This window comes from Montipora capricornis, chromosome 9, assembly GCF_036669925.1.
Source record: "Montipora capricornis isolate CH-2021 chromosome 9, ASM3666992v2, whole genome shotgun sequence".
Lineage (NCBI taxonomy): Eukaryota > Metazoa > Cnidaria > Anthozoa > Scleractinia > Acroporidae > Montipora > Montipora capricornis.
Window position 1 is genome coordinate 11,881,183 of NC_090891.1, and position 12,500 is coordinate 11,893,682.

General features: G+C 37.6%; 1 protein-coding gene across 2 annotated transcripts in view; it reads left to right on the forward strand.

Moving 5' to 3' along the window:
- Window positions 1–12,500, forward strand: part of LOC138017022 (pleiotropic regulator 1-like) — a 33,122-nt gene that overhangs the window by 1,667 nt on the left and 18,955 nt on the right. For both annotated transcript variants that reach the window (XM_068864227.1, XM_068864226.1), the window contains exons 3-6: window positions 3,365–3,489; window positions 3,794–3,847; window positions 9,652–9,748; window positions 9,935–10,145. In XM_068864227.1, the coding sequence (XP_068720328.1) occupies window positions 3,365–3,489; window positions 3,794–3,847; window positions 9,652–9,748; window positions 9,935–10,145 (487 nt within the window). The remainder of the gene's footprint in view (window positions 1–3,364; window positions 3,490–3,793; window positions 3,848–9,651; window positions 9,749–9,934; window positions 10,146–12,500) is intronic.

The window sequence follows — 12,500 nt, forward strand, 5'->3', positions numbered from 1 at the left end:
AATCTTTTTAATGTGAAAGATGCTGTCCCTGTAGGGCTTCGCACGCGTGTGGTCTATAAATTTTCGTGTGCAAGTTGTAATGCTTGTTATGTTGGTGAAACCAGCCGACACTTCTCCACACGAGTGCGCGAGCACTTACTTTCAGACAGATCTTCAAACGTTTTTAAACATCTGCAGAGTTCAGAGTTTTGTAAGGCATCCTGCACACAGGATTGCTTCGAGATCCTGGACTCTGCAGCCACTAAGTACCAAGTGAAGCTTAAGGAATCCATGTATATAAAATGGGAGAAGCCCGATCTCAACCAGCAGGTGAAACACATTAACCTGACTCTCTCCCTGTAAGAAACTAAGCGTCCCTCATTTAAATTTTTGTTTTGTTCTGTTTTGATTTAATACGCAATATTGACAACGCAATGTAACGAAGTTTGTAAGATCGCGCGCGCTTTAAATTCAATGGCGATTTCAAAATATGTAACACTGAAGATGACGGATGTACTGTCGAAACATGTCTGGAAAATTAAAGAAAGTTGTTATGTTTATACGACTATCTATATAAACTTTGATAATTAATTTCTTTCGATGAGGAAGAAATAAAGGACAAATCAGATCAAAATCAGCGGTCATACAGAAGTGAATCAATGGTCCAAATGTGATTAGTCAATCGCTCTTTCCAACATACTGCAATTTACAGATCTTGCATTCGATTATATAAATCACCCAAGTCGAAGTTCAAAGTATGCCTTTGCAACCAATCATATGATCTTTAATTGCTATAGTTTCTGCTGTATCCAAGAATATATTAGGTTAATATTGTTTTCCATGTTCATGGCTATTCATTATTTATTCAGTGTTACTTACAGTATTTAGTTATGTTATTCATTATTCTTTGTTCTGTTACACATGTAAGGTGGAAGGAATGTACATGTACAGTACCGTGTAAATGTAAGTTGACAGTCTCGACTCGAAACTCTATCCGCGATCCTCGATGTTTTCGAGAATCGAGGATCGAGTTTCGAGGCTCGAGTTTCGAGTTTCGAGATTCGAGGATCGAGTTTCGAGACCCTCGAAATTTTTTTCGAGGATCTCGATCAGAAATCTCGAGGTGAGGTGAGACTTCTCGAAAGCGAAACAATAGCGTTAGACAAAAGCTTTTGACACGCGGCCGCCTTTAATATTTGCAGACATTCAGTATGAAATTACATGTCTTTTTCACGATCGCTTCCACTGTATGCGCGATATTTTATCACCGCCCATGTTTTCTCGACTTCAGTGTTTATAACTGCCGAATTACCAGGACACTATTGATAAGGGCACTAATCGGGACGCCGAAATATCTTGGAAACACATTGATAATGAGTCAAGCCACCATGCACATTGCGAACGATCTGCGGTAAACAGAAAGCGGGTGCAAAAATCTTCAACCGAACATACAAAATGCAAACAAACTTGAACATAAAAATATTTACACGATACTAAACTTTTAATTTATTTATCTCCACTTCCTTTAAGATTTGCAGACATTCAGTATGAAATTACATGTCTTTTTCACGATCGCTTCCACTGTATGCGCGATATTTTATCACCTCCCATGTTTTCTCGACTTCATTGTTTATAATTGCCAAATTACCAGGACACTATTGATAAGGGCACTAATCCGGACGCTGAAATATCTTGGAAACACATTGATAATGAGTCAAGCCACCATGCACATTGCGAACGATCTGCGGTAAACAGAAAGCGGCGGCAAAAATCTTCAACCGAACATACAAAATGCAAACAAACTTGAACATAAAAATATTTACACGATACTAAAATTTTAATTTATTTATCTCCACTTCCTTTAAGATTTGCAGACATTTAGTATCGAAATACACGTTTTTTTCACGATCGCTTCCACTGCGTGCCAGCTAATAACTCCAGACAAGATACATTTAATTCGCGCAAACCTGACAACGGGGCCAACTTAAGCGAACGTGAAAATGCAAGCATCGAGTGTGCTTCGAACGTGAAGCAATAAATACTTGACTTAAAAACCACATGACTCTGTAATTGTTGTTTCACAATTTCTGAAGTCGGGCCGACAGTCGTGAGAAACCGCCATGTCAATCAAAGGGTACGCGAATGAAAATGCGCATAATTAAATGCTTAAAAAACTTAAAGCGTTCAAAATAGCGGACAACGGGAAGACCTCTTGAGAAAAAATTCCACGTTTTACACAATTCACATGGTTCGATTTAGCGGCAAGACCTAAACCGGCCTTTACCCTGTCGCTTTGCGATGCGTAAACAACAAATTGGGCTCATACTGAAAATCACACCAAACTCGTAGAGTGACAGGGATTTATTTCAATGCTCTATTAAACCCTGCAAACAAAGCATCGCTCTGTACCCGAACTATAGGCTCATATCTTAAGACTGCATCATGCAAACCAACACAAAAGCATGAATTAAACATCACACATGGGAATCATTCAGCGGTGGAGTAAAGCAGAGTAAACTTCTACTCCGGTTGCTTTGCCGATGCGTAAGACAACGGGATTAGGGCTCATAGAATAAAGATCACTCAACAAAATTACGAGAACAGCACCAATACAATTAAAGTGTTTATTCAACCCGATACATTTTATGAAACATGAAACGAATCCTTGTGTGCATTCATCGCACGAGGAAATGAATCACATTCGCTCGGCAGCATAAACAAACACGTGAATTAATATTCAAGTTGAAATCAAAAACGCGGGCAAAAAGCGACCGATCGATGATATCGCGGAACTTACAACAATGGGTAAACACTTTTTTTTTTCAAAAGTAGGCAAAATAATTCAATGAAGACACTTACATGCCTTGCCAGAGTTTCTGACGAACGCGAAAAATGATGGAAACCAACAGTAAGATAAAATAAAAGCCGTAAAAAATAGACAGGAAGAGACGCGTGAAAAATTAATCACACGAAAACTCCTTTGTTTTCTCCACTCGAGAGTCTCGAAAATTGTCTGGAAAAATTCTCGAAAGCTCTCGAACGTCTCGAAACTCGACTCGAGCCTCGATCCTCAAAGTTTTCGAGAATCGAGGATCGAGAATCGAGTTTCGCGGATCGAGCTTCGAGGGACTGTCAACCTACATTTGCACGGTACTGTACTTGCCTTCTGGCCAAACTAGCAATGATATAATAATTATTATTTCAATAGGGGAGATATCTGTTTACAAACAATGCCTTTCAAATGTGCTAACCAGAGGAACAAAAGACCTTTTGTTTCAACAACCAATGAGCCTCTGGTTGGCGCATTAATGACAATAGGTGACGTCAACAATATCTTCCCTATAACTCGGTGAAGAACATTCTCTTTTTTTTCTTGTTCATGTAGTGACCAAGTAAAGAAATCCTGCAAGATTCGGGATGAGTATATCGTGGTTAAAGATTTTGTGTCACCAAAAGAGAATTTAGGTGTCAATAGGCATGCAGTTACTGGAGCCTACTTGTCAAATCAAGGTTGAGTGTGTGATGTAATATTAGTACTGTTATTATTTTATTACTATCAATCAACTGGCACAAATAAATTGTTTTAAATCACCAATATATAAACACCTCCTCAGATAAGCCCACTCTGAGTTTGATGATTCAAACACTTGGGAAAGATTCCATCCAGAAGAAAAAAACACTAAAGTTTTCTCAACATCTATTCTATGTTGTTCTCAGTAACAGCAATCAAGTATTGCTTTTAGGAATTGCTCTTGAGATAATGTGATCTGTTTCTATATTCTTACTTAAATAGTTTCCCCTTTTTCATTATTAGTTTCAGATGTTCCTCCACTTATAGAAGGCACACATCCCTATCCATCTGTACCAGGTAACAACCAAATGTACATGTAGGGGTTAGTTATTAACCCATGGACTAATTCGTGTGCGCTGTTGTGTTTGTACAAGATAACTTGGAAAATATTCGAGATTTTGCATTGGAAAGCAAGCGTTAAAAATAAACCATATGCGCAATAAATGTACACAAGATACTGAGTTCTAGATTTAAGTTCACCTCAAAGAAGAAACAGTGAACTTCCAGATGATGTAAAAATATTGCTAAAAAGTGATTCAAAACACGTCCTAAGGCTCAACTGAAAATGTAAAGGTAGAATTTTCGAAGCAGCGTGTGTTAAGCAATCAAGAAAGTTCTTGATCGCTAACTAAACAAAGCGCTTGAAAAAAATATATTATAACTAAAAATATGCCTCGTGCAATTTACAGTTAAGTCTAACCACTCAATGGATAAAAATTGTTTGAAATTTATTCCAATCGCTTTGTTTTCTTGCAGGATAAGTGCAAAAATTACGCACAAACGCCGCTGCCGAAACAAAATTTTACCACGAGCTTTCTGCTTGTCGAAATACACAAAACCGCAAGATTAATTTAATTAGTTAATTGATCACTATCATGTTTCATGAGAGAACAGGCAAGGTCAAATTGTGTACAAAAAGCGCTCTCTTGAAAACTTTCACTGAAAGATAACTAACACAACACAAGAAAAACAACAGAGAAAATCGCTGGAGGTATTCTCACATTTGCGGAATATAACACACGATCGGATTGATTAATTTGTTGAAGATACTGATCTTCCGAGGTATGCCGAAGGCGAAAATTCCTTCGATTACCAATTTATTTTAGGGAAAAAAACTTGTTATTTGAAAAAAATCCATCGGTTGATCAATATAAAGCTAAATTCGGGAGCTAATCAATGCCCATTATGACGTTAATGGCTACAAAGGCCTTTAATTCTGCGTGGCTTACTCCATGAAAAAGGCAATGCGCTCAGGGATTTTAAGAGTTTTTGACAGGCATACCTACTGGTTTCATTTACCATTAATTCCCATAGATCATCTCCTATGAAAACTAAGAAAAATATTTAATTCATTACGATTATCTAAAACGAAATAAAGAGCAGTAGCTGCCACGAAATCTTGAACTTGAATATCATCGGTCGCTTGGTTTTCACCGTCTTCTTCGTCACTTTTAAAGCCATATAAATCAAAATTGTTGTCTCTAGTATCCCCTCTTCTTACAGGAAAACCATAAAAGATCCCTTAGATCCCTAGATCCTCCGAATCCGAAAAAAAAAGCATGAATATCCCCATCCTTTGATGCGTTATATGGCGCATCGGCTGTTGTCTTCGTGTAATTTGATCGCGCGATCGAAGGGCAAAAAGCCAGCCCTTGTGGGGTCTCTTATCAGCTGTCAAAATATGCTCACAACACGGCAAATGATTGGTCAATTATCCTACTAAATCTCCATAACAACAAAAAATTTAGATTTACTAAGGGAGACTGGGTAGAGGCCTAAGATCAACTCTGATCAAGACGCCATTTTGTTCGGCCGGTTACGGCCAGTTTAGGTAATTCAGGGGACATCGCGCGCGGCCGGTTACGGGCGGTTTAGGTGTCAATGGGTTAAGCAGTCAAAAACTGTGTGTCCTCCATTTGACAAATTGATGTCAGTTTTTCATGCGTCTGTCCTGTTATTACTGGGTTGCCAGTATGGCAATCCCAGTCGGAAAATGGGTAATATTTGTTGGTTTTTTTAATTTTTATTTTTTTCTGTGTCATGAAAAGTCTTGCCGGTCACTCCCCTGCTAAGTGGTGTCTCTGTGCATAGAGTCTTCTGTGGGTATTTTGTTAGGTTTGAGGGGCTGGGGTAATGCGTAGATTTCTCTGGTGCACACAGGAGAACATTTTAATTATAACCTGCAATGGTGTTGAAAGTCTTGTAACGCGAATGGCATTTTAGGGGACAGTGAAGAATTATTTGAATGAAAGCTTGCTGTCTGTTTTGTGCTTCATTATTTACGGTCAAGGTTCTTTCGAAAAAGGTTTGATGTGAACTGTCAGAAATATATTTAATTGCATATGCTTTGTGACACGTCTTGTTTGCACATACACATTTGAAATAGGAAGGGTTCACGAAAATAAACAGGTCTGTTGGAAGTGTGCTTGAGTTTCAACAAAATGAGCGCCAAAATCAGCAAAAATTGTGTCACCGATGAATAATAAAGTAGCTGATATTTCCAAAAGGATGGAGTTGCCTGGTGATAAATAACCTCGTCTGGGAGAGTAGAGTGTTGACTTTGCACAAACGCTGGTCAACCTCAAGAGTTGGGCGATTGTGATCTTTGCGTTGAATTTGTCCATTTCTTGTCAAACTTTATGACACTTGAAAAAAAAGAGAAAAGTAACAAAAACAAAAACCGGGTATCTTGCCATAATTTGACACAGATGCTTCACTGTTTTGCCTGCCTAATTCGATGTCAGTTTTGATTTTGCGATTTACTTGTGCAGCCAAAAGTACAATATTTAACAAAATTCAACTTAGCAAAAATCTCCCAGAATGTTTTTCGCTGATGGTAACTTTTTATATTTGTGGTTCAATTGTTTTTTTAGTGTCGTAAATTTTGTTACTGATGGCAAAATATTTTATTCTCGATCGACCGTCCTGAAAACTTCTTTCTGCTCTTTCTAAAAACTGTGTATCATTTATTTATTTACTTTTGCATCAATATTTGTACCTTAATTAGTTTGCATTTTTGAGCATTAAAATAAAAATTTCAGTCCTATGCTTCTGTTACAAAGTGGTATGTTTGTTAGGTCACCTATCCAGATACTAACCCTGCTGGATAGGGCTTAACTTCAGTGAACTTTTGTATTACAAAGCTGTTGGATGCTCGGAGTTCATGCTTAAACTTGTGGTGTACTAAAGGTGTGAGGGAACTTGAAAAAGGCTTAGCTACATAATTCCAGATTATTGGGGGGGGGAATCTTAGACATTAAAAAGAATTTTAGAAACGCTCGGGAATTTTAGAAAAAAATGACAATTTCGAGAACTTTAGAGCAATTTGAACTTTCACCTGACATGTTGGAAACTTTTCACAGGAAAAAACGTTGACAAAACTTGTTTTTTTTTTGTATTTCATCCTACCAGGAGAGGGGTCAGTCCATTCATATCCATTCCTTGTCAGCGGTTATTCACCAAAAGAGGTCCTACAGTGCATCTAAGCAATGTTTTCTCAACATAGTTTCAGAATTGGGATCTCTGCTTGATAGCAAATACGGCAGACTTTGTACTACAAGAATCAAAATTTATAAGAATTTTCGGGAATTTTAGAGAGTATTTGGAGAATTTAGACATTTCTAAAAGAATTTTAGAGCTTTTGTTTGGGAAATTCCGGAAAGAATTTTAAACAGTTTTTTGGGAATTATGTAGCTAAGCCTATCAGCATGTCAGCCTAGAAGCCAATGTTTTTCGATTCCCTTTTATTTTCTTCAATCTTTCTGGGTTTAGTGCTTTGCTAGTAACCACATGTCTTCTCAGGGGGCTATTTACTAGAAGACTTCTACCATAGCAATAGAATGATACACAATACCAAAACAATAGTGTGTACTATTAGAGCTACATATTGAGGAAAGACAACTTGAATCTCCTGGAAGACAGTTGACAACATGTAATAAAGCTGTAGTAAAAGTTACTGAACTAACTGTAGTAAAAGTTACTGCACTACCACACATACGCAATGGGTGCCTTTTTTTTTCTAAAAATGACAGGAATTTTTTCTTTCTGACAAATGATCGATGTTTCGCTGCTCGATGACCCCTGAATTACCTAAACTGGCCGTAACCGGCCGTACAAAATGGCGTCTTGATCAGAGAGTTGATCTTAGGCCTCTACCCAGTCCCCTTTAGTAAATCTAATTTTTTTGTTGTTATGGAGATTTAGTAAGATAATTGACCAATCATTTGGCATCTTGTGAGCATATTTTGACAGCTGATAAGAGACCCCACAAGGGCTGGCTTTTTGCCCTTTCGATTGCGCAATCAAATTACACGAAGACAACAGCCGATGCGCCATATAACGCATCAAACGATGGGGATATTCATGCTTTTTTTTTCGGATTTCGAGGATCTAGGGATCTAAGGGATCTTTTATGGTTTTCCTGTAAGAAGAGGGGATACTAGAGACAGCAATTTTGATTTATATGGCTTTAAAAGTGACGAAGAAGATAGTGAAAACCAAGCGACCGATGATAAACAAGTAGCTCGCTGGAATGATCAGCTCGATAATATTCAAGTTCCAGATTTCGTGGCAACTACTGCTCTTTATTTCGTTTTAGATAATCGTAATGAATTAAATATTTTTCTTAGTTTTCATAGGAGATGATCTCTGTTGTTTTTCTTGTGTTGTGTTGTAATATTCAGTAGCTTTTGCTACATAACAACAAATTTTCCGGTTGATCTACATGTAGTTTTGAATGCTTCTTGCGTAATTTGGTTAAAAAATGCTTAGGGTAAAGGGCATACAGCGCAAAAACAAGCACGGTAACCACATCTTTTTATTGCATTTTTAAAATGCCCTGTGTATGAATATCAGTTGTGAGTTGTGCCAAGTTTGAAAAAAATCTGGATAGTACGTCATTTTCATGGGAATTACCTTAAGAGGGAATAGACTGATTATTAATTCTTGAATATTAATTAGCTGGACCCCCAAAGTTTTGCAATGGACCCCCAAATCTTGCAAAAAGGGGTCCAGAGGACCACCAAATTTGAAAACCTGGATACATCTCTGTTTTTACAATTACAAAAAGGCAGAGGGGTCAAAATTAAGTCGAAAGACGAGAAGAACACGAAACAAAAATACGAGAAACTTCCGTTTTACTCAATCTGACGCAACCAACCTCGCTCTCTTATTGGGTAATGAAAAACAGAGACTTTCTATTGGTTAAAAAGTGATAGATCGATGTTTCACAAAATTTTGCATAAATTAAACTCTTCAAAATGCATAAATTATAAATTTATGTGTTTGTCTACTTATTGGCAATAGAAAGTAGCCAATGAGCGCCCCAGAATTTTACAGTCATTGTAAAATAATCCATTGACACCTGGGAGTGACTTAACAGATATAACTGTGTCTAATGCCAGACAATTTTATTTGTCAACTGGGGGCATTCAAGGGCATTTGAGGTGTCAATGGTGTTGTGGTGGTGTTGCATTGGTGGGAAAGTAAAACACAAAAATTTGGTTTTATCAAATAATTTAATAATGTTCAAATTGCCACCATGGAAAATAAAATGTCTCTTGTTTCAAGCTCTTCCTCAGAGCAAAGGCTAACATTTAAAAATGTCAACCATTTTACATGTATCCTTTCAGGTTGGTAATTCCAACATTACCAACTCATTTGATCAAAGTTGTGTGAAATTCAAGCCTGGCTTTTTCCAGGCTTTTCTTTTGTAACTGCTAAAATAGTGTTCATAACTGTGGTGATCTCAAAACTTAGCTTGTTTCATTCCTGGCATCTTTGTTCCTTCACCATATCATTGATGGGTACAGTTACATCCTCACAAAAAAAAAAGACCAGCTCCCAGTTGGCTTGAGTGCTCAACACTATTGATAGAGCACAGTACCGGTATCCCAGAGGTCATGGGTTCAAACCCCATTCAGGCTTTCCTTTCATTGCTGCTTTCATAACTGTGATGATCTCAAAACTTAACTAGAATGTATTCTGAAAGAAGTTTGTTTTCATTTCCTTACACTACAGATTTGTATGTGTGTATTTCTCTTAGTTTCAGTTCTTTGTACGTACAGCATTACTCATTATTTTTCTGTTATACCATACCATAGGTGTCAAATTAACTCCAGAAACAGCTGAACGTAGGACACATCCTTCACATGCTGGAGTTCAACAACTGATATCCAGTCTACCTCCAACTCCTTTACAGTATGTATTATTTACAATGCTATGTACAGATATGATTTAAAAACACTCTCACTTTCAAGTGTTTGCTTGAAATCAAGTGCAAAGAGGTACCTTCAAACAAGCCTTAGTTCTTTAGGGGAAAGTCATTATTTTATTTGATTCCCTTTTTATCCCTTTTCTTTAACACTGCAATTCTAAAAATTTCAGACTGCGAGATGGGAAAGAAAGTGCAGGTATTATGGACATACAAAAGAAAGCTCTGGTGTCTGCTGGGGGAAAATTAAAAGATAGACTTGGTCCATTATCCAAAGCCATAGTAACTGCTGGAGGAACAAAATCATCAACAGCTTTGATGCAACAAAAGAAGGCAGCCACCCTTCCTAAACCACAATGGCATCCACCTTGGAAATTAATGAGGGTGAGAATAGGAGTGATTATTGAAGTCATTTTGATAATAGTAGAAATACTATTGCAATAGTATTGTCATAATTAAACTACATTATGTATTGCAATGCTATTGTGATGTGAGAGTTTAGTGTTATAATAATAATATACATTGCCCCATCCCAAACTCATTGCACAATTCAAGTGGTAAAAATGAAATAAAAAACACCAACTGTGTTAGTGGATTTTAAATGTATTAATTGAACTTATGAAAGTACAATGCCAGAAAATTAATGGTTATCATCTCACTTAATTCTGCTTGTCTGTGAACTCTCATCAATAGTTTAGTTGTACATATTGTACTCACTTCTTTAGTGACTGTTACTCACTTTGTGAATCATAAAGTGTAAAGTCATTGCAATAACAAACGTTATCACATTAATGCTGACACTTTCTTGAAACATAAAAAAAGAGTAATGAATACAGTGCAATATGTTAGTTAAATCAATCTTAAAGTGCCACCAGGACGAAAATTTTTGGCTTTTTTTTTCGATTTTTTCAACGTCAATTAAGTCAATATGTTCAAAATAATACAATGCATGTAAATTTGGAACAATAGAAGTGAGATAAGTCTGGAAATAGCCAGCCAAAAACCACTAAAAATCTGTCCGCCATTACTCGGATGGCATTGGAGAAGCCTGCGATTATTTTGTAAGTGGTCTTCACGCAAGACTTGGCTTGTGATGTCATACTCGCATCACTTCGTGGCGTTTGACAAAGTGAACAAGTCGATCAATGAGTAATGTCAGAAACCCATAAGGGTTGAAACGTGTAACGGCCCCTTGTGTGCTGGGAAACAAGCTTCTGAATATTCAATTTGCTAAGTACCATATTTGGAACAACAAGAGCGAGGGGTTTCCAAATATGGTACTTAGCACTGAAACATTCAACCAATCAGTTCGCACTGAATATTCGGAAGCTGTGAACGCGCGTTACACGTTTCAACCCTTATGGGTTTCTGGTAATGTATATAATATCAGCAAAAAGCAACTCGGCGATCTCTCACATCTCATAGATGGCATGGGAAATCAGCCACGTTTATTTTGAGCCTTGCGCGTATGATGTCAGACCCCAGGCTATCCAGCTAGACCCAACCCTTTCCTCACTAACGGTCATTTGCCGTTCGAGCATTGGCGGACAGCTAAAACCGAAGAACTACGTTACAATAATCATACTTTCCGTAGGAATTTTGAGATAAAAATTGGCATGATACCTATTTAGTATGTCTATTTTCAAAATCTAAAGAAAAAAGGACATGCAAAATTTTGATCGTAGTGGCAATTTAAGGATTCCAGTTGAAGGTATTCTATACCTAGCCTCAAGAACGTGAACTACAATAAGCGACAAAAGTACATGTAGTTGAGACACTGAACTGGGAAGTCTACAATTAGGCAAAAATCATTTGAACATTACATTTTCCACTTGTACTTCCCCTCTCTCCTACCACCTCCTCCCTTCAATGTTGGTAACAGAAAAAGGAAGTGTTGGCGATAAGAAAACAAAATTGTTAAGGGGGGAGGGGGTTAGATGAAAAGATTTAGGGGGTGGGGGGTGTCCAAGATTCCTTAACAGGGAAAACACTTTAGGTGCTTATTGTAGGTTCTGAAATACTGAATTTTGTACAACACTGAATGATGAAATTCCAGAATTGCACCAGAAATTGCTTTTGCTCTGCTTGAATTGTGTGGCAGTCTAACAGCAAATAACGTTGAAAGTGCCTGCTGGCCTGAATGGGTAGTATTCATCTAAGCATTCTGAGGATGTAGACTGTAGAGATGTGCTGTGTTTTCTTTACATGTACGTGTGATCAGTTAGGTGTGTTGTATTTTGGCTATATTTCAACATCATTCGGCCAGGGCACAACTTCCATGCAACTCTGGTCTTATCCACAAGGCTGTTTTCCTTATAGTTTACAAAGCCAAAGTGTTGCCATCACAGGTGGTCCAAACTCTGTGTTGTGTTTTGAATTTAGAGAGCTTGTATGGTGAGTTTTAGTTGATACAAATCAGAAGGCTTAATAAAAGAAATAAGCACTAATGTTGTACTTACATGTCTGTTGTCTCTTTGTGTTCTTTGGTAATTTGGTGTCATTCTGTCCTCTATTTCGCGAGATATCCTCAAAGGCCTATCTCTAAACGAGAGAGAAAGTAGGAAATGCTCACCAGTCGATCAGCCAAGGAAACCGAGAAATTGAGCCAAAAAATGTAGTCAAAATCCTTCAATCCACTTCCGGTTTCTGTAGCATGAAGCGACTAGGAGTATTTCTACTTCTACTTTCTACTTCTACATGCAAATTTGCCAGCACCCATTTATACACCTGGGTGGAGAG